The sequence below is a fragment of the Trypanosoma cruzi genome, genomic scaffold (assembly GCF_000209065.1).
Source record: "Trypanosoma cruzi strain CL Brener 1047053516579 genomic scaffold, whole genome shotgun sequence".
Taxonomy (NCBI): Eukaryota; Euglenozoa; class Kinetoplastea; order Trypanosomatida; family Trypanosomatidae; genus Trypanosoma; species Trypanosoma cruzi.
In genome coordinates, this window is record NW_001849570.1 from 362,560 (window position 1) to 383,724 (window position 21,165).

Below are 21,165 nucleotides of genomic sequence, written 5' to 3' on the forward strand. Positions count from 1 at the left end.
GTGAAAGGGCAAAAAAGGCACATACACAGCCCTACAGTAATTAATCAGCAAGAAAACAAAAAAAAAAAACAATTAAAAACACAAGTAAAAAAACAACAAAAATTTCTAATAAAAGGAGCTGCGCCGAATGGCGCCAGTGTGCATGCATCCACACGCAAACATGCGTCCACGCAAACAGTTGTATGCGTGTCTTGCATATGAGTATCTCTGGGATGCGCTCAACGTGACGGAAGCGGGGAGCGGCAAAAAGGAGCACACAGCAGGGCAGCAGAAGCAAATGAAGCAAAACACAATCATTATTTTCTCTTATTTATTTAAATCGGACCACAGTGGACGCGCACAAATCCCCGTGGTTGAGTGCTGGCACGCACAGCCCGCATGCACCTCTTCAGCCCAGAGTGGTGTACGCCAGCGCGGATACGGCGAGCAGCAGCGGGGCACACACCCACGCAGAGCTGCTGAGGCTGTCGTCGGTTTCACGAAGACGTGACGGTGTGCGGGTGGTCGTCGTGGTTGGTGCCTCTGTAGTTGTAGTACTTGGTGCCTGTGTTGTAGTGGTCGTGGTTGGTGCCTTTGTGGTATTCGTCGTGGTCGTGGGAGCATCTTCGGCTTTATTATCTTCCTTTTCCGTGGAACTGCTCGTACCACTTTGTGACTCTGTCGTGCTTTTCTTACCTTCGGTATGTACCACATTGTTCTGGTCGTTTGATTGCTTTTCCGGAGTGGCCGCAGCTGGACCGTCTCCGGCTTTCGTTTCCTCGTCCTCAACGGGGCCCAAACCTGATGACCCTGACTGATCCTTCCCTTGTAGTCCTGACTCTGAAGAAGCAGATGTATGACTGTTGACGCTTTCATCAGCGCCAGACGGCTTTTTAGCGGTTTGTGCCTGTGTTGTCCTGTTCGTCGTCGTCCTGGAATCAACATCCATCTGCGGAGACTCTGAGGTGCACACGGACGGGCAGCAGCACAGGGCGAGCACCAACAGGGCGCACAGCAGACGGCACGTCATCATCGTGAGTGTGGTCGTTCAGTGGTGTGGAGCTGACCTGCACAGTGAGGGACATGGAGAGCAACAGGGGAGACGAGAGGTGCGGCAGACACACACACACAGCCCTGCCGCAACAACAACACACAGATGGAGGAGGGGGAAGTAAACAGGAGCGGCACACAAGGCTCCACCGCATGCACATACGGCGAGAGCGGTCCGTCGTGTCGGCACCCCTCACGGAGGGTACGCACACACACAAGAGGAGGTGCAGCGCCCACAGCAACACAAAAGCAAAGTAACAATTAAAAAAGGAGAGATCCCCGCACACCACGCGGATTGTTGGTCCACGGGAAGTGCAGCCAACATCCATCACAAAAACAATTCAGTTGCCTTTGGCCCTCCTTCATATTCAGCGCACACCACTTCATACAGGCCCGGCAAACATCGCAGCAGCAGCACACGCAAAAATAAGCGGATGGAACGGCATAATGCAGACAACCATTTATTTGTGTTTCTGTTTGAATGTTGGCAGATGCCTGCATGCGTTGTTTTGTTTTTTTGCAGAGGGCAAACCTTCATGCCTGCATCGTGTGTTGGGGATTTCTGCAGGGTGCACAATTATTTTCTTTCCTCTTGTGAATGTTTCTTGTGTTGGTGCAGCCAATAATTCGGTTTGTGTTGTTCCTGCCTTTCGCTGGTAAAGTGCTGCAATAGATGTTTGTTTTTCCTTTCGTTGCTGTGGCACCTGATTCCTCACCGTTTATTGCGGTGGAAATGAAAATATGTGAGTGGAGTCCCACACACCAGAGCGCACCTTCGCTCCTATTTATTGGTGCATGGAAGGGCATGTGTGTTTGGTGGTGTCTCGTCCATATATTTTGTGGGTGTACATTCCCCTGCAGGCTGAGGGCGGGATGACGCTCCGTCGCGGTGCACTTCCCTCGCATGCCGCCCACTGTGATTCATCATGCATCACCTCCTCACATACTCCGTGGTGCCACACCGCTGATATTATTGCAGCCGCTGTGATTCCGCGCATTTCACGCATTTTATTGTGCCACAATACATCCGCTCGTGTGGCCGCCGCATCCAAACAGCGGTGCCCAACACCGTGAGCGGCAGTCCACATCCCTGCATGTCCCAACGCAGTGGTGTTTGACTGTCAGCCAGGCGTCAGACAACAAGAGAGTCTTGTGCTGGCAGTACAACACACGGAGCTGCAGTGAATGACTCGGGCGGGGACGCATCTATTCGTCGCAAAGCAGTGAAAAGGAGTCGGGCAAAATAATGCCGGCTGCATGCACGACACCACATCCACAGCCAAAGCATGCGATGTGATGTGTGTTTCACTGGTGCTGTGAAATGCCTGCAGACGACGCCACTAGTGGAGGCATGCCACCCATGATCAGCGGACAGACAATAATCGGCATGGGAGGCCACAAAAGACAGCAACGACGCCAGCAGCAGGAGCAGCTCTCCCTCTCTGTTGCCTTCGAAAAGTAAATATTCCACCAGCCGCAGCTGACTGTGCCATCGTGACACTCCATGCACGTCGTGGCTGCGTCAACACATCCTGTTCCCTGCAGCGCCTCAAAAGATGCCTCACTCCGTCCACTAAGTGCATCGGTGTGGGCCGTGCCTCGGCTGCTCGTGAGGACCACAACGATGTGAGGGTCACCGAGTCGCAGCATGTTTGTTGTGACGTTGTTGCATGGCACCTGCACACACACACACGCAGCGCCTGCATCCCTCCCTTTTGTGTCCGCCCTCTGCCGGAGTGGCCACACACACGGGCAGCAGCAAAATCACTTCACCCTCGACGATCCAAAGTCAACACCGACATCCCTCGCGACGCAAAGATCTCAGTTGCCAGCACGGGCCTCCTGTCGCTCTGCCATCGACGCTGAAACACGGCACAGTGCACGCACTTATTTTCCTCGTGTGCAGTCAGCCGTTTGCTTCACACATTCTTCGATGGGCTGACGCCCACAAAAGCACGCCACAAAAGGCCACTGTGATCGCACACGCTCTTGCGATGAGCGTCGGTGTGTGCATGGATCCGCTGCTCACACGTACTGGCAGGCAGCCTGCAGCCGGTGCCCTCGTGCCAGTTCATCGGCTCCAGCACGGAAAAGAGAAAATGGCCCATTCCCGATGCACTTATTCCCAGCAGCAGCACCAACACGCTGGTCGCCAGCCGTCATTCCTCAGCACATCCAGGAATGCTGAAAAGTGACGTGGAGCTGTCAGCCAGCAATGCCACAATCCCCGCACACATGTCGGCTCCACCAGAGAAGACACACAAATCACAAACAACACCCTCCACATGCCATCCGAACATCATTCCAACACACCGCGACACGCCAAACAGAAGTGTTCGTCACCCCAATGCACCTCCCCACACAATCACATAGTCCACACACCACGCACGGCAGCAGCTCACACGCCGTCAAACAAATGTTCCTCGGATCAGTGTTGTCCACATGCTGCAGTGGGAAGTAAACAAAAGAGATGAGCTGCCAAACCCCAAAAGAGTGCCACGACTGGCCGCAAGTCAACGGAACGCAGCCACTCAAATGAATTCAGTCCTGATGCCCTCAGCCTCCCACCTTCTCCCACAAAAGCTGCAAAAGATTGAAAACAAACGCACCGTCCAATGAATTCTTTGTGCAACACCAAAAGAAGCCGCAGTGTCTTATGCTGTCCTCACAGTCCGTTGATGACGCCTGGATGCGGATGGTCACCCATCGGTTCTCACAAACGACGCTGTACATTCGCGACGCATCCTGCGCTCTGAGACACGCGTCCCTCACCATCACCAGAGACGCCCACGCACCGTCGGTACGCAACAAATCGTCAAGGAACGAAGGATACGTCAGGCTGACAGCAAGACATCCGCTGACAAATCACAGCGCAGACACCATCAAAAACAGCACCAGCAGCACTGCAGACCGTGGGGTGACGTGGACCAACGAACGCATGGCGTATGTCAAAGAAAAAAACATTGGTGGCGTCACAAGAAACAAAAGACTGGCACTCTCTCAACAAGAGAGAAACAATATAAGAAAATATCAAAGAAAGGACATTTTAGGCGTCCGCAGTCAAAGCAAACTGCCAATCCAAAAAGTGTGGAAAAGGTGCACTCAGCTACAACACAAGTAAAACAATAAAAGAAAAAAACAAAGCCGAAGCGTGGGACGACCAGCGCACACACTCTCATTGCTCCCGTAAAGCAAAACACACACACACAGGGAGAGAGAGAGAGAGAGGTCGCCCACTCAATGCAATGGAAACAGAAACACTTACGGTGCTCCGCCCATGCAGCCAGGCAGGACGGCAGCGGTGCGTGTCGTGCAAAAGAGAGCACCAACGGGCCTGCATGGGTGTGCATGCATATATACAATGGGCACATTATGTGTGTGCTTCGTGGAATGAGGTGAGGGCGAGAGTCCATGCAAGGGGACACACACAGAGAGTGAGAGAAAGACGAGTGTGTGTGCGGGCGGTGCACGGCTCTCTCTCCCTCATACTCTCACGCGGCCACCACCGCAGCAGCAGCGGCACACGCAACAACAATAAGAAGCAAAGGAGGGGAGGTGGTGTGGGAGACCGCGGTGCTGCTGTCATTGTTTTGTGTATTCGTCGTATCAGTTGTGTTTGCGGTTACTGTCGTTGCTTTTGTGTCTTCCTCAGTCCCTTCTGAGCCTTCTTCTCGGTGGCTTTGTGGTGTGGCCGCGGTGTCAGGCGGCGGAACATTTTTTTTATCTTCACTCGTGGTGTCTTCGCCATCCTGTTCGCGGGAATCAATACCTTCTTCTTGAGCTGGTGAAGGATTTCCTCCCGCAATTCCCGCAGGCAGTGTTTGCTCCCTGTTAACTGTTTTGAGTGGACTCTCTACTGCAGGTGTATTTTCGTCAGTCTCCTTCTTTTTTTCTATCTTCGTTTGCGTAGGATTGGCATTTGATTCCTGACTGCCGGAATGAGGAATGTCCCCAGCAGATACAATTGACTGACGTGTTTGCTGCTCGTTGCCTCTTGAATTCTTTTCCCCGGAATTTGGGTATGATGTAACTGTTACTTCTTGATCACCCTGCCCTTCTGTTCTTTTTCCTTCTTCATATTCCGCCCCTGCACCATCACCATTCTCTTCACTATCTTCTTCTTCATCTTCATCGTCTTCATCTTCATCTTCTTCAACTTCATCCTCTGGAGGTTTGGAGGGTACTTGTCCTTTAACACCTCCAGTTCCATCTCTTATGCCTTGGGTGCCTTCTGGGGACTTTTCAGGTGCTTCTGATTCCGGCAGATGTTCAGCACTCCCAAGACCCGCCGTTTCTCCCCCGTCACATCTACCGCCTCCACCGGCAGCGCACCACAGCACGAAGAGGGCACACACCAGCAGCACACGGCCAGTCATCATCGCCATCACTCCTGTCACTTGCGTGCAGCCTTCAGCACACACTAACTCCCCGCCAACGGAGAGCAAAAGCAAAGGAGAGACAATTCACACAGCCACCGCACGCACAGTCACAAATGACAATGCACGCACCATGAGGCAGTCGGAATCAGTACAATTGCAGAACTCACACACCGCCCTGCAAACCAGAAGTTCTAAAAATGCAGTAAAAAAGAACAACGACAGAGTTGAGAGTCCGGCATGACTCCAAAAAAGTAAAAAAAAATCGATCAGGCACGACTTTTATTTTATGTGCCAAGCAGCAAAATGTAAACAACCACTGGTTTGTGTATACTTAATGCCTGGATTGAATAAAGCAAAAAAAAGATCGTACTGTTCCACCAGCCCACACAACTCTCCTCACACTTCATTGCGGCATCCGGCCTGTCTCTCCAATCCTCATTTCGTGCAGTCCGTGGGACGCACAGCAGTGAGGCCGGCACCGCGTGTGGGCAACAGAAGGAAACAAAAGAGGGAGAAGCACGTCACTCATGACAAAGTACAGCAAACGACCATTGGCAGAAAAACACAGGGATGCTGATTATTCCAATAGGGCAAAAGCAGCAAAAATAAATAAATAAAAGGAAATGAAAAAACTTAAATTATTGACAAAACTCAGTGGTTAATGCTGGCAAGCTGCACAGTTATTGTTCCACGAAAAGCCGCAATTCCACCCTCCCTCACACTTCAGCAGAGTGCCGCAGTGCCCCACAGTCCCAGAAGCAGAAGCAACAACACCCGAGACACACACCCATGCACGGTGATGTCACCAATTTCAGCCATGGCCAACAAATCCGTGAAATGCCCGTGCTCACAAAAACCGTTGCTCACAAATGATGCTGCGTTGTGCTCCGATGGGATCTCTGGTTTCCCAGACGTTGTGCGCAAATAATCCTGTGCGGCATCACCGCCGCCCGACACGTTAGCACTCGTTCAGCATTTGCTAGGGCTGTGCTGGGCTCAGGCGTGGCTGTTGTACCATCCAGAGGCATTAGATCGCTGTTGCTGAGTGAATCGGGGTCGCTGTCCATGCCCACGGCGGTGCGGGCATACGTGTCCTATTCATGGTCAACGTGTTGTTAGTCGCTGGCAACTGTGTTGGCGGTGGACGGCTTGTCGTCTCTCGCTGAGCGTGCGTCTGGATCCGCTGCGCTGCCACTTGACTCCCCGGACAGCGGAGCTCTCTGTTGGGCCTCACCGCGCAGCTGCTGGCAGCCTTGCATGCTCCTGCCGAGCGGAGTGTCCTGTCACTGAGCATGGCCTCAGACGCTTCCCAGTTCCCCGTCTGGCAGCATCCCAATCGCCCACACGAGTTCCTGTCGCCACAGACTCCCTCCCGGCGATGGAGGCGCTCCGCCTTTTCCCGCTGGCGGTGCACGACGACGTCACCGAGGAGATTTGCACCGTGCCGCTTTCACTGGCGGATCGAGGTCACGCAGCTGGCTTCACATTTTCCCATGACACTGCGGAATCCCACGCAACGTGACAGCGGACGCTGATGCCGTCATGGCACGATCCCTCCCGCAGGGCTGCGTCAATGCCTGGCACGTGGACTTCCTCGCTGCAGTCAGGCGACTGTACTGAAAGATATGCAGGAGGAAAAGGAAGCCGCACACCGCATGACAGGCGGTTGTCGGCGTGGCGAGGACTCTATTCCTGGTGTTGACCCGGACATCGTGCCCCGAGTGGCGGCACCGCGCACAGATGCGATGCGACTCCTGCCCGCTCTTCGACAGGCCAGCGCACGCGCCCTGCATATCACAAGGAACCCTGTGTCGGTGGCGCCGTCCTTTCTTTACTGAGGAGATCGGCCCGCCACTGCTTCCGCGGAAACTCTTCCAGACGTGAACGCCGCAACTCCTTTCCGACCAGCGAGCGGCGGATTGACGTCTTCCTTCCCAATCTGCAGCGGAGTGTGCTCGTCCATCCACAATATGACTGCACATGCCGACGTGCTTGGCCTGGCATTCCGATAGTGGGAGAGGGCCTCAACTTTGCATGCCGCAATGGCTCCACCGTCTTCTTAACAGACGTCTTGCGCGCAGGTTGCCACCGAAGTCGCCAAGCATACTGGCAGACAGGACACGCAGGAAGCACAAGCGCGGGTACTCGAGATGGACCGGGCTCTTCCGCCACCGTCCCATCACAGACGCCACGTGCTGCCGATCCCCGACGGAACACGGGACACTCCGCTTCATCCACTGTGGTAATGCCCCGTCGTTGAGAATTTGGACTGCGACTGTTTGGGACCGCCTCAGCCGCACGACGGTCCGTTTGCGAAGGAATACTTACCACTTTATTGCTGACGGTCCTAGCGCTACTCATTGCTGTCACAAAATAAATTAAAGAGGAAAAAATGCATCTTTTCGCAATAAATATTGGCTGCGCTTCCTGTGGATCAACAATCCACGTGGTGTGCGTGGATCATTCCCATATTTGTTAATTTGCTTTTGTGTTGCTGTGTGCGCTGCACCTCTTCTTGTGTTTGTGCGTACCCTCTGTGAGGGGTGCCGACACGACGGACCGCCCTCGCCGTATGTACATGCGGTGGAGCCTTGTGTGCCGCTCCTGTTTGCTTCTCCCTCTTCCATCTGTGTGTTGGTGTTGCGGCAGGGCTGTGTGTGTGTGTGCCTGTTGCCGTGGATTGGAGTGTGTGTTGTGCGTGGTGTGCGGCGTACGGTGCATCCCTGACTGCTGCCCTCTCCTCGTGTGGTGTGCCCTCTGTGTGTGTGTCTGCCGCACCTCTCGTCTCCCCTGTTGCTCTCCATGTCCCTCACTGTGCAGATCAGCTCCACACCACTGAACGACCACACTCACGATGATGACGTGCCGTCTTCTGTGCTCCCTGTTGGTGCTCGCCCTGTGCTGCTGCCCGTCCGTGTGCGTGAAAACGAGTGAAGATACAGCTGGTAAATCTGGAAGTGATCCCGTTTCACCAAATTCTAAGCCAGAAGGACAAGATGATTTGAGGGAATCGCTAAGTACAATTCCTTCTCCACCAAAGAAAAACGAAGAAGGGAGAGGGACGGAAGATTCACAAAAAATGGAGACTCTTGCGTCACATACAACGGCTACAGTAACCGAAACGCCACGGCCACCAAATACTTCCCATAATACACAGGATCAAGATGATGGGAAACCCACTACTGAAGATGCAGGTATTGATAAGAGCAATATGTCAAATGAACAAAATGAGAAAGAAAATGCACCAACTGCGACAACAACAACGACAACGACAAAGGCACCAAGTACCACCACCACGACCACGACGACGACCAATGCGCCAGAGGCACCAAGTACGACGACTACAGAGGCGCCAACCACGACGACCACCCGCACACCGTCACGTCTTCGCGAAGTCGACGGCAGCCTCAGCAGCTCTGCGTGTGTGTGTGCCCCGCTGCTGCTCGCCGTATCCGCGCTGGCGTACACCGCTGTGGGCTGAAGAGGTGTGTGCGGGCTGTGCGTGCCAGCACCCAACCACAGGGATTTGTGTGCGTCTACTGTGGTCCGATGTAAATAAATAAGAGAAAATAATGATTGTGTTTTGCTTTATTTGCTTCCGCTGCTCTGCTGTGTGCTCCGTGTTGTGGCTTCCTGTATCCGTCACGTTGAAAGCAACCCAGTCACACTCATATGCACGACACGCACACAACTGTTTGCGTGGACGCATGTTTTGTGTGCTGTTGCATGCGCACTGGAGCCATACTGTGCAGCTATCTGTTTTTTGTGGTTTTACTTTTTTAAAATTTTTTTGTTTGTTTTTGCTGATGAATTGCTGCGGGGTGTTGTGTGTGTGTGTGTGTTTTTTTTTTTTTTGCCTTTTTACTGATTCCAACTCCCTCATGTTTTGTGGGCTTCTGCTGCTTGGATGCTGCCATTTGCTGCTGCTGCTGCGGTTGTGTGATTTTTACCTCCCTTTTTGCTTTCACTCTGCGTTGACGGGGAGTTACTTTGTGCTGAAGGCTACACGCAAGTGACAGGAGTGATGGCGATGATGATGACTGGCCGTGTGCTGCTGGTGTGTGCCCTCTGCGTGCTGTGGTGCGGTGCCGGTGGCAGATCTGACGGGGGAAAAACGGCAGGCTCTGGGAGTGGTGATGGGTCTCCGCTGGAATCAAAAGAACTTGAAACGTCTCCACAAGGCACCCAAGGCTTACATGGTAGGGAAACAGGCGTTAAAGGAAATGTACCACCCGCATCTTCCACACCTACAGAGGAAGAGGACGATGTTGATGAAGTTGATAGTGACAATGATGTAGATGAAGAGACGGAGGCTGAAGAAGGAAGTATAGAAGGGCAGAGTGATAAAGGAGGAACAGCTGCACTAGACCCAGGTTCTGGGGAAAAGAATTTAAGTGGCAGCGGGCAGGAAAAGAACCAGTCAATTGCATATACACAGGGCATTTCTCTTTCCGACAGTCAGGAATCAAATGCTATTTCCACGCAACCGGAAGTTGAAGAAAAGAATGAGACTGACGAAAATACACCTGCAGTAGAGAACGCACTCAAAAGAGTTAACAGAGAGAGCACAGTGCCTGCGGGAGGAAATCTTCCACCACCTCCAGAAGAAGGTGTTGATTCCCGCAAAAAGGATGGCGAAGACACCACGAGTGAAGATAAAAAAAATGATCCGTCGCCTGAGACCGCAGACACACCACAAAGCCACCGAGACGAAGGCTCAGAACGGACTGAGGAAGACACAAAAGCAACGACAGTAACCGCAAACACAAATGATACGACGAACGCACAAAGCAGCGACGGCAGCACCGCGGTCTCCCACACCACCTCCCCTCTTTTTCTTCTTGTTGCGTGTGCCGCTGCGGTGGTGGCCGCGTAAGAGTGAGGGAGAGAGCGCCATGCACCGCCCGCACACACACTCGTCCTTCTCTCTCTGTGTGTGTGTCCCCTTGCATGGACTCTCGCCCTCACCCCATCCCACGAAGCACACACATAATGTGCCCATTGTATATATGCATGCACACCCATGCATGCCCGTTGGTGCTCTCTTTTGCACGACACGCACCGCTGCCGTCCTGCCTGGCTGCATGGGCGGAGCACCGTAACTGTTTCTGTTTTTGTTTTTATTGCATTGAGTGGGCGACCTCTCTCTCTCTCTCTCTCTCCCTGTGTGTGTGTTTTGCTTTACGGGAGCAATGAGAGTGTGTGCGCTGGTCGTCCCACGCTTTGGCTTTTCTTTTATTGTTTCACTTGTGTTGTGGTTGAGAGCACCCATTCCGCAAGCTGCGTGTGGGTAATGATATGAGTGACTTGCATGTGTGCTATCCGCTTCTCTCTCTGCCGTTGCTTTCTTTGGACTCTCTTGTGTTGCACAGCTGCTCTGCAAGTATAGGCGCTGACAAACAGACACGCACAGACACATGCCATTATGCATACTCTGTAGAGCGGCGTGATTGCTGAGGACGCACGTACCCAGAAGATTCTGGCTGCGAAATCCCTTGCGAGGAGGGCCTGTGGGGTGGAGCACACATTTCTTTCCCTCTTGCTTTGTTTTCTTGCGGCCAGGGCGGGCAGACACCCGCAGCGCCACACACACAGCCACACCCTGCCGCCGTGTTTTTAAGATTTTTTGCTTTGCGTGTGCATTGCACGTGCCGGCAGTCCCTTCGGGGTAGGCCTCGTGAGCATTTCTCTCCCGTCTGTTGATTTTTTTTCTTTTGCTGCGCTCACTCTCCCGATGGAGTGCCGCGACTCCCGTCATGTCTGCGTGCTTCTCTCAGTCCCCATGCACTCAAGAAGAGTGACTGTGCTCTGCGGGCCGCACTCACACGCCGATGAAAGGGCTGAGAGGAGCAGCAACACGCAGATGACCCCATGAAATATAAACGATGTGCGGACACGCAGAGGGTTAGACGGTTGAAAGACATTTAAATACCTTTTAATTTTATTTTCGGACAAAATATGCAGACAATTACTGGAGCAGCATGGTAGTTGGGTGCTTTTTTGTGTGTGGTTTTTCTTTTTTTATATATATTTGGGTGTAGCCGTAATAGAGGACTACTTCTTTTTTTTTTTTTTTTCTCTTTTTTCTTTTCAAAGTGTGTGGTGTGGAATGGTGAAGATGAATTTTTTTTTATTTATTTTTATTAATTTTTTAATGAATTGCCGCTGCTTGGGCTGCAGTGCGATATTGTAAGCCTGAGCAGTCTTTTTCTCTTTATTTCCGCCATGCACCTCTGCTGTACAGTTTTGTTTGTGCGTCCCTTCACATGCTCTGCTCCTGTTTTTACTTCTTTGCTTCGTGTGTCTGCAGGCAAACACAACCACATGCACGCACAAAATGCACATTTCATTCGATTTGGATGCTTCTTTTGTAGCGTGTGCTGGCGGTTGCGGGTGGCTGCTGCCTCCTCCGTGGGCATGAATGGAAGGAAGGAGGAGGAAGCGCGCAGCCCGAGTCTCCTTTCCTGCGGGTGCGATGCGCGCGGTGGATTTGTCGTGTGCTCCGAGTGACGGCGGCCTGAGCTATCGCGTGTGCGTGTGTGTGTGTGTGTCTGTGGGCGTGGAAGAAGTGTTTTGCTGCCGGTGCTGAGGCTCAGTATGAGAATTATACTTTCAGTGGCTTTGATGTGCGCATGCATGGCAGGAATGGTGAGCTGGGTGCTGTGTGCCATGTGGCCAATGCGGTGCACACATGTAGCAACTGTGCTGCCAGCTGTGCAACGGAAGAGGAAGGGGCCACCGTTGCCTTCACGATGAATGTGACGACACATAAATACGCCGGCCCTTATGAATTGTGGTGGCGTCAATTTTCCCCCGATGGAACCATCCATCCGCCTGCACGGAGCAGCGATGCTGACCAGACGGGCATCCGTCAGTTGCCGCCACCCCGTGAAGGGAAGGATGACACAAAATCTGGTGGGACAACTGCGCCGCAAGTTAATGCTGAGCCGTCACGTCAACACGAGGATTGGCGACAGTCTGCGGCGGCTGACGGACCCAACACCGTCGATCCGAGTCCCGCATCCAACACGGAGACCAACACGTCCGAGACGAGGCCTGAGTTTGCCAGCAATCCGAAAGAAGTGATGGTCCCGAATGCATCCAAGAAGAGGCCTTCCTTTGCCAACGGTCTGAGAATATTAGTGGCGCTGAATGCATCGGGGATCATGTCTGTCACTTATGGCGGCAGGGAACACGTTGCTGCGGATAACACGGACGAGGTGAGTGAGCATGACGCCACCGGATACAAATCTCTCGTTTTAGAAAATGGCGTTGCAGGCAGTGGATTTGTTGCTGAGGGTGATGCGGACGGATTGAGTCAACGAAATGCCTCTGGACACGAAAACCCCAATTACGAGAATTCACCGCGCAGTATTCCGGAAGCGGTGTGAGTCCCGACGACTGCTTTGACCTGCTGTACGACGCGAAATTGACACTGCGAGAGTTAACTGTTGACGGCACTGTGCGTGTGTGCGTGTATTGGGTGCTGCTGCTTCTTCTGGGATTGTGGGGAGTTGTGGCGGTCTTCTGAGCCAAAGAGTGTGGAATTGCGACTCCTCACGGAGAACATTTGCCGCGTTCCCTGCGTGTTTTCTTTTATTATCTACGTTTTACTTTTGTTTGTTTTTTTTGTTTTCCTGGAATGATAATTATCCTTGCTGTTTATTTATTTAATGTTCGGTTGCTGCACATTGTAATGTGTGACGTGTTTCTTCCTCTTTGTTTTGTCTTTTGTTGCCCACACGCTGTGCCGGCCTCACTGCTGTGCGTCCCACGGACTGCACGAAAGGAGGATTGGAGGAACAGGCCGGATGCCGCAATGAAATGTGAAGGAATGTTGTGTGGGCTGGTGGAACAAGAAGATCTTTTTTATTTGATTTCTTTTCTTGGTGAAGGCATTATTTATACAGACACACACGCTTGTCTTGTGCTGCTTGGCATATGAAATAAGAGTGCTGCCCGATTGATTTGTTTTAAGTTTTGGAAGTTCTGTTGGACTCCTATCATTTTTTTTTCTGTGTTCTTTTTTTCTTTGGTTTTTAAGTTTTGGTTTGCGGGTCGGTGTGCGAGTTCTGCGGTTGTAATGGTCCCATTTGTCTCTTTTTTGGTGTGCGCTTCTTCTGGCTGCTGCCATTTATTACCATGCGGTGGCTGTGCGTGGTGTAGCTGCTGTCTCTCTCTACTTCCTTTCTCATGCTCCTGCAGATCGAATCCACGTTATTCAACAACGATAGTTTTGACGATGATGCACCGTGTGTTTTGTGTCGTGTTGGTGCTGGCACTGCTGTGCTGCTGCTCGTGCGTGTTTGCCGTGGAGGAGGAGCCGCAGGTAACGCAGGTGGATGCAGTGTGTGCGGGTAAGGACAAACTCGGGCGCTGGCAACTCCGTGGGAAGTCATTATGGTATGACTGCACGGATGCAGCTCCTGGTGCGGGAAAGATGATTTGCGGCATGGGCGTCGGAAACTGTGAGCCCGAGGCTTCACAGAGTCGCACCATAGATGGTGTGAAGGATGCTGTCATCACGATCAACGTCTCCACGTTTACTCCAGACATCCTGAAGAGTTGGTGGGAGCGTAACGTGGAGAAAGCGGTCACCGTTGCAATTGGTGCAGCCAAACCTCCGGAAGGACCTCCGGGCCCTCCAGAAAACAAGATTTCTCGTGACACCTCTTCCACACCGGATTCAAAATCTCCTACTGCTGGCGCTGCGGCCACGACGGATCCTTCTCCTGAGGCCTCGCGAGCACCGGATTCCGCTCCCGCTGGTGATCCTCAAGGCCCTTCACATTCTACTTCTGCTGCTTCTGCTGCACCCGAATCTCCACCAGATCCAAAGCCCACAGAAGGCGGCGACCACTCCTCCCATGACCCTCCAGTGGAGCTGCAGGAAGAGACTGCTGCTGCGCCACCGACTCAGTTGTCCCAGACCGGCGAGGACGGGGGTGCAGCTGGAGGCGCCGAAGAGGACACCGCCGCCAACACCACCACCGAGACTGCTTCCGGCGAAGGAAATAATATGGCGGCAAGCATGCCGGCTCCCCTTTCCTCTGCGCCCACAACGAACGCGCTGGAGAAAAGTGTGGGAACTGACGCCTGCTTCCATGACACCCGTCTGCATGCCCTGCCATCGCTTGTTCTGGCTGCACTCACCTACGGGACACTGGGCTGAAGAAGTGAATGCGGACTATAATTGCCGGCACTCAACGACGTGGATTTGTGCGCTTCTTTTGTTTTATTGCGTAATAAGTAAGAGAAAATAATGATTGTGTGTTTTGCTTCATTTGCTTCAGCTGCGCTGCTGTGTGCTCCATGTTGTTGACCCCTGTATCCGTCACGTTGAACGCATCCGGGACACACTCGTATGCACGACACGCCCACAACTGTTTGCGCGGACGCATTTTTGTGTGTGCTGGTGCATGCACACTGGAGTCATTCGTCGCAGCTCCTTGAATTTTGTTTTTTGTGTTTTTACTTTTTTTTTTTCACTTTCTTTTTTCTGTTGTTGTTTTGTTGTTACTTGTTTTTTTTTGTTCATTTTGCTTGTTTTTTACTTCCTTCGGGTCTTTGTGAGTTTTTTTCATTTTTTAATGGTTTATTTTCTTTAATTTTTTCTGTTATCAATTTGTGCATTTTAAATCTTTCACTCCCCCATCTCTTCACTTTTTTGCTTTTTGGGGGCAATCACTATGGACGTTTTTTCTTTTCTACTCTTCCCTCTTTTAATTGTTTCTTCTGCACTCTTCCTGTGAGGGGTGCCGTGTGTTTCCCGCCCAACTGCTCCACTCGCACACCCACCGACACGCTCATGACGACGGCCCTGTGCGCCTCGCCTGCTGCACGCATGAGGAGGGGCCGCGACGAACGGCGCGCTGAGGGAGCCGTGACGTGTGGGCGTGCGACGAGGGCCGGTGGGGCGGAGCACACATTTCTTTCCCTCTTGTTTTGTTTTCTTTGCGGCCAGGGTGGGCAGACACCCGCAGCGCCACACACACAGCCACACCCTGCCGCCGTGTTTTTTTTCTTCTCTTTTTTTTTATGGATGGGTGTGTGCTGCCACCGTGTGTGATTGTTGAGGTTGTGGCCGCACCGCATGTACCGCTGCCATCCAGCTGTGCCTCTTGCTGTTCTGATGTGCCTCCCTGTGCTCCTCCTCTTTTTTTTCAGCTTCTCCAACAGACACCCACACGCATAAGTAGTTGCAAAATGCTCTGCAAGAACGTTTTTGGTAACGAGGGACGTTGGCTGACGTTCCGTGCTGAAATGATGACGCGGCTGCACGATGGCCTTCTCCGGCGATGAAATTCGCTGTGTTCTCGGCACACACTTCCACACACTTTTTCTTGTCTCTCTGTGGGGATGAGTGCGGCAGCATCGTGGTCTACGGCAGCGGCTGTTGGTGCCTTGGTGAGGACGAGGCGCCGAGGGACAAGAGGGCGAACCTGCTGGACGCGATTACGATGGCGGATGAAAGCTGTTTCGTTGCCTTTGCTTCGTACATTGCTAAGATTGCGGCGTGTCGCTGCCTGACGGGATGCCTGCACTCGGCACCCTTCGAGGCATTGCGTTGTTTCATTCAGTGTGATTTCACAATCATCATGGCAGCATCTTCCCTCAACGGCTCTGAGTGTGACAATACGAATGACGGCAAAGAGAGCGATGAGGATTATGGTGACGACTTGCACCGAGGGGCGGATTATTTGCGTGTCTTTGCACACGAATCCCAGGAGGGTTTGAATGCCGTCTCCACAATTCCCCGCCTTGCGGAACCGTTGGCCTTCGCGCTGTCACCCACCGTAATTAGTGCCCCATGCGTTGAGGCTGATCCATTTACCGTGGAGTTCACGCAGCAGCTCTCGAGTGTTTGTGCTGCTATTCCCGCGTTTGTTCTTTCGCATGTATTTCAGCGTTGCCTGGCGTGTGATTTGATGTCTGTGTTGTCCAGGCCACCGCCTCCAGTTTTCTTTTGGTGCCCAATAAGAAACACTTTCCGTTGCGGTGGATATTTATTTGCGTGGCCGTCGATGCACGTGACGATGCTCAACGGGTGTGTCTTTTGTTTGGCGGGCACGAGGGGGACTTCGGTGTGTGCCGACGCCTCCGCGAAAGTCTTCGTTGACGGATCGAGGCGAAAATAAGGGAGGTCTGTCCGCTGCATCTCTCAAGGCAGCTGCGGGGCACTCCGGACGCACAGAGTGAATGGATGGATGCCGCGCAGCTGGGGAGACCAGTTTTCTTCTCCGTCCTCCGTTGCCGGGGGAATCGAGAATCCACAGCGTCACTGCCAGCTGCATTTTACTTCTGGGGATCGACTGTTCTGAAGTTGCCCGTCTAATGTGAATTCCAGCGTCAGTGCAAGAAGACGCTTTCACGCATTGCGAGTAGTTGCTCCAGCCTCGAGCTCATCAATATTTACGGCAGGGAGCAATGCATCTTGGTGGCCGGTGACGTTCAGACGAGTTTGTTTCACTTCACCCGCCTCGTATTTGTGAGGGACACTGCGCATCGACCCTCTCCAACAGTCCCACCACCTTCACTTTCCCCCGCCACCCGCTGCCATCTGCTGACGGTACAGTTGTTTGGCTCCGCCAATAATGCGCTCGTGAAACGTCCTCTCCACACTCTGCAGGATTATTGCCGTGGAGGAGTTGATGGCATATGGTGCGGGTGTGGCGTCGACAGAGTCATCCACGCATTGTCTTAGAAACATGACTTTGATTCGTGTCAGTCACGCCGTGTTTTCCTTTTCTTGCTGGGAGTCTTGTGGGTGTGTTTGAGCCCTTTTAGGAGCCTGTGTAGAGAATGATCGCGGGAGAGCTGGCTGCCTTAATGAATGTATATATATATACACCCTGATAGAACGAATATACACTTCTTTACGACAATTTTCTACCGTATGAGTTTTGGGGAGGCCACGACTTTAGGGAGCCGACAGCGGCCGGATAACTTTTTATTTTTATTTTTACCATCGCACCCACCCCCTTTTGGTTCCCACCACGCGGCGGTGTCTTGTGGCTGCAGGACCCCAAAAGTCTGCCACGTCGCAAGTAATAAATAAATATATGTATCCTATCCGAATAGAGTGAGCGGGCCACGATTGTGGCTAACGGATGGTATGTATATATAAACATGCGTTTATTTGCCTCGTGTTGAACTTTGAGGATGTGGTGAACCCACTCTTATTCAGTTGATCCCTCACTTATTTCTATCTTGTTTGGTTTCTATTATTGAGAAACTCAGGAATCAGGAGCCACAGCAACAAAAGGAAAAACAAACATCTATTGCAACGCTTTACCAGCGAAAGGCAGGAACAACAGAAATCGAATTATTGGCTGCACCAACACAAGAAACATTCACAAGAGGAAAATAAATAATAATTGTGCACCCTGCAGAAATCCCCAACACACGATCCAGGCATGAAGGTTTGCCCTCCGCAAAACAAAAAAAACGCATGCAGACGTCTGCCAACATCCAAACAGAAAAACAAATAAATGGTTGCTTGCATTATTCCATTCCTTGCGCTTACTTTTGGGTGTGCGGCCGCTGCTGCTGCTGCGGTGCCCAGGCCTGCATGAAGTGGTGTGCGCTGAGTATGAACGAGGGCCAAAGGCAACTGAATTGTTTTTGTGATGAATATTGACTGCACTTCCCGTGGACCAACAATCCACGTGGTGTGCGGGGATCTCTTCATTTTAATTGTTACTTTGCTTTTGTGTTGCCGTGTGCGCTGCACCTCCTCTTGTGTGTTTGCGTACCCTCCGTGAGGGGTGCCGACACGACGGACCGCTCTCGCCGTATGTGCATGCGGTGGAGCCTTGTGTGCCGCTCCTGTTTGCTTCTCCCTCTTCCATCTGTGTGTTGGTGTTGCGGCAGGGCTGTGTGTGTGTGTGCCTGCTGCCGTGGGTTGGAGTGTGTGTCGTGCGTGGTGTGCGGCGTACGGTGCATGCCTGGCTGCTGCCCTCTCCTCATGTGGTGTGCCCTCTGTGTGTGTGTCTGCCGCACCTCTCGTCTCCCCTGTTGCTCTCCATGTCCCTCACTGTGCAGATCAGCTCCACACCACTGAACGACCACACTCACGATGACGACGTGCCGTCTGCTGTGCGCCCTGTTGGTGCTTGCCCTGTGCTGCTGCCCGTCCGTGTGCGCGGCAGGTGAAGAGGAAGAAAATAAAACCGAACAAAAAACCGTTCCAAAGGGTGTCGGGAAAGAGGGACCAGGTCAGGAAACGGATCCGCTTCTTACAACTCCTCAGCCACAGACAAGAGAGGAGGGGGATGAGAGTGAGGAACAGGAACCAAATACGCCGACTAATATGTCACAGGAAACGGCTACAATAACCGGAACGGCAGAGTCACAAAATACTTCCAATAATACACAGGATCAGGAACAAGAAGATGGGCAATCCACTAAGGAAGAGACTGAAAATACGAACACTAACACGTCAAATGAACAACACAAGGAATCAAATGCACCAACAACGACCACGACGACAACTACTACAACGACGACGACCACCACCACTGCGCCCGAGGCACCAACTACGACTACAGAGGCACCAACCACGACGACCACCCGCGCACCGTCACATCTTCGCGAAATCGACGGCAGCCTCAGCAGCTCTGCGTGGGTGTGTGCCCCGCTGGTTCTTGCCGTATCCGCGCTGGCGTACACCACTCTGGGCTGAAGAGGTGTATGCGGGCTGTGCTTGCCAGCACTCAGCCACGGGGATTTGTGTGCGTCCACTGTGGTCCGATGAAACTAAATAAGAGAAAATAATGATTGTGTTTTGCTTCACTTGCTTCCGCTGCCCTGCTGTGTGCTCCGTGTTGTGTCCCACATTCTTCACGTTGAACGCATCCTAGACACACTCGTATGCAAGGCACGCTCACAACTGTTTGCGTGGACGCATTTCTGTATGTGAGTTCATGGACACAGGATCCATTTGGTGCAGCTGTTTGTTTTTAATTTTTTTTACTTTATTGCTGTTTGTTTACTGTTTTTTGCTTTTAATTGTTTTTTTTTATGTTTTTCTTGTTGATCAATTATTGTGGGGCTGTGTGTATTGTTTTTTTTTCTTGCCCTTTCACTGATTTCAACTGCCTCCGGATATGTGCGCTGGGCTGCTTCCATTTGTCACTGTGTGGTGACTGTGTGTGGTTTTGTGACTTTTTTTTTTTTTTGCTCTGCGTTGACAGGGAGTTAGTTTGTGCTGAAGGCTGCACGCAAGTGACAGGAGTGATGGCGATGATGATGACTGGCCGTGTGCTGCTGGTGTGTGCCCTCTGCGTGCTGTGGTGCGGTGCTGCGGTAGATGTGAAAATTTGGGAACCCTTTCTTTTGAGCCTGCAGTTGAAAACCCGATAATTGCGCCGGCCCCCCAAAAAGGCAGTGATTTGCCAAAAAGTAATGACAATGAAGACCCAAAACCTTTAGGGGAAGGTCAAAATCATGATTCAGCGACTTTGCCGGAGAAAGAGACCTGCAAGAATGATTCAAAAAAGTCTTCGAAGTGCAATAAGGGCTCAGAAATTGTAAGTACCTTTCCTTCCGTTCTTGTTGGCCAAGGCGAACATAATGAAGTTCAAAACCGCGGGAGTTCTGGCTCTTCAGAAAAGGATACGACTCGGAAAAACAGGAAGTACAGGGAAGGACTCAGGATGGGGAAACATTACTGCAAGATCCAGCGAAACAAAAAGAATCCAAAATTACGATACAAGAAGATCATTCATCCTCATCTTCACCATCAAAGGCAAACCAGGAGACAGTGAGTTCAGCAGATATCTCTGGTGTCGGCATTGGCACAGTGCAGAGAGATAATATGCAGAATACGTTAAATGATAACGATGGCAGCGAAGGTGGAGCTTCACAGCCTGACTCCGCCAGTGGTAACACTCAGACCTCTGTTGATGAGGACACTTCTTCAAATGGCGGCGCACCGCAGGTCAATACTGCTGCCGACACTGACAGCGCAGGATCCACAACAACAGCACTCAACAATACCGATACAAAAAGGAGAATTCTGGCGGTGGTGACAGCAGCCTTGCAGCCTTACCAGCTGTGGGGACCAACACTGCCACAACCACCACGTCAACCACTCATGATGCGGGTGGATTCAACAAGGACGGCGTCAAGCTATCCGCCGAAGACGTGGAGCAGAATGCTTTCAAAACCAACTCTACAGCAAATTCAGGCTCAACAAAAACCGCAGCAGCCAACAGTGAAGTGCCCACGGCAGCAAGCAACGCCACACATATAGCAAGCAATACAGAGACCACAGCAGACGGTGACGGCAGCACCGCGGTCTCCCACACCACCTCCCCTCTTTTGCTTCTTCTTGTTGTTGCGTGTGCGGCTGCTGCTGCTGTGGTGGCCGCGTGAGAGTGAGGGAGAGAGAGCCGTGCACCGCCCGCACACACACTCGTCCTTCTCCCTCTCTGTGTGTGTGTGTCCCCTTGCATGGACTCTCGCCCTCACCTCACCCCACGAAGCACACACATAATGTGCCCATTGTATATATGCATGCACACCCATGCATGCCCGTTGGTGCTCTCTTTTGCACGACACGCACCGCTGCCGTCCTGCCTGGCTGCATGGGCGGAGCACCGTAACTGTTTCTGTTTTTGTTTTTATTGCATTGAGTGGGCGACCTCTCTCTCTCCCTGTGTGTGTGTTTTGCTTTACGGGAGCAATGAGAGTGTGTGCGCTGGTCGTCCCACGCTTCGGCTTCTTTTCTTTTTTTGTTTTGCTTGTGTTGTGG

General features: G+C 52.2%; 7 protein-coding genes and 2 pseudogenes across 7 annotated transcripts, besides 18 other annotated features; 7 read left to right on the forward strand and 2 right to left on the reverse strand.

The window, feature by feature from the left end:
- Positions 1 to 4,776: a sequence feature (areas not merged during assembly with more than two copies in the genome that could not be assigned to a particular haplotype).
- Positions 50 to 102: a sequence feature (A-rich).
- On the reverse strand, positions 389 to 1,012 carry Tc00.1047053510021.10 (mucin TcMUCII, putative; the record flags this gene model as incomplete). The annotated part of the gene is made up of 1 exon (XM_813090.1): positions 389 to 1,012. One exon carries the CDS (start codon positions 1,010 to 1,012, stop codon positions 389 to 391), a length of 624 nt encoding a protein of 207 aa, XP_818183.1.
- Positions 4,521 to 5,414, reverse strand: Tc00.1047053510021.20 (mucin-associated surface protein (MASP), putative; the record flags this gene model as incomplete). Its single annotated transcript, XM_813091.1, has 1 exon — positions 4,521 to 5,414. One exon carries the CDS (start codon positions 5,412 to 5,414, stop codon positions 4,521 to 4,523), a length of 894 nt encoding a protein of 297 aa, XP_818184.1.
- Positions 4,777 to 8,842: a sequence feature (heterozygous, Esmeraldo-like haplotype).
- Positions 5,143 to 5,183: a microsatellite.
- On the forward strand, positions 8,263 to 8,889 carry Tc00.1047053510021.30 (mucin TcMUCII, putative; the record flags this gene model as incomplete). Its single annotated transcript, XM_813092.1, has 1 exon — positions 8,263 to 8,889. The coding sequence occupies one exon, from the start codon at positions 8,263 to 8,265 to the stop codon at positions 8,887 to 8,889; it is 627 nt and encodes a 208-aa protein (XP_818185.1).
- Positions 8,660 to 8,777: a microsatellite.
- Positions 8,843 to 18,671: a sequence feature (areas not merged during assembly with more than two copies in the genome that could not be assigned to a particular haplotype).
- Positions 9,433 to 10,284, forward strand: Tc00.1047053510021.50 (mucin-associated surface protein (MASP), putative; the record flags this gene model as incomplete). The annotated part of the gene is made up of 1 exon (XM_813093.1): positions 9,433 to 10,284. One exon carries the CDS (start codon positions 9,433 to 9,435, stop codon positions 10,282 to 10,284), a length of 852 nt encoding a protein of 283 aa, XP_818186.1.
- Positions 10,550 to 10,573: a microsatellite.
- Positions 11,467 to 11,499: a microsatellite.
- Positions 11,530 to 11,564: a sequence feature (AT_rich).
- Positions 11,938 to 11,964: a microsatellite.
- Tc00.1047053510021.60 (uncharacterized protein) lies at positions 12,041 to 12,799 on the forward strand (the record flags this gene model as incomplete). Its single annotated transcript, XM_813094.1, has 1 exon — positions 12,041 to 12,799. The coding sequence occupies one exon, from the start codon at positions 12,041 to 12,043 to the stop codon at positions 12,797 to 12,799; it is 759 nt and encodes a 252-aa protein (XP_818187.1).
- Tc00.1047053510021.80 (90 kDa surface protein, putative) lies at positions 13,492 to 14,580 on the forward strand (the record flags this gene model as incomplete). Its single annotated transcript, XM_813095.1, has 1 exon — positions 13,492 to 14,580. One exon carries the CDS (start codon positions 13,492 to 13,494, stop codon positions 14,578 to 14,580), a length of 1,089 nt encoding a protein of 362 aa, XP_818188.1.
- Positions 14,863 to 14,960: a sequence feature (T-rich).
- On the forward strand, positions 15,932 to 17,044 carry Tc00.1047053510021.90 (annotated as a pseudogene).
- Positions 17,194 to 17,485: a mobile genetic element.
- Tc00.1047053510021.100 (mucin TcMUCII, putative) lies at positions 18,487 to 19,092 on the forward strand (the record flags this gene model as incomplete). The annotated part of the gene is made up of 1 exon (XM_813096.1): positions 18,487 to 19,092. The coding sequence occupies one exon, from the start codon at positions 18,487 to 18,489 to the stop codon at positions 19,090 to 19,092; it is 606 nt and encodes a 201-aa protein (XP_818189.1).
- Positions 18,672 to 19,136: a sequence feature (heterozygous, Esmeraldo-like haplotype).
- Positions 18,883 to 18,920: a microsatellite.
- Positions 19,137 to 19,645: a sequence feature (areas merged during assembly that could not be assigned to a particular haplotype. This can correspond to areas where the two haplotypes were merged or to regions with more than two copies in the genome that were merged during assembly.).
- Positions 19,363 to 19,444: a sequence feature (T-rich).
- Positions 19,646 to 20,127: a sequence feature (heterozygous, non-Esmeraldo-like haplotype).
- Positions 19,647 to 20,786, forward strand: Tc00.1047053510021.109 (annotated as a pseudogene).
- Positions 20,128 to 21,165: part of a sequence feature (areas not merged during assembly with more than two copies in the genome that could not be assigned to a particular haplotype) that runs on past the window's edge.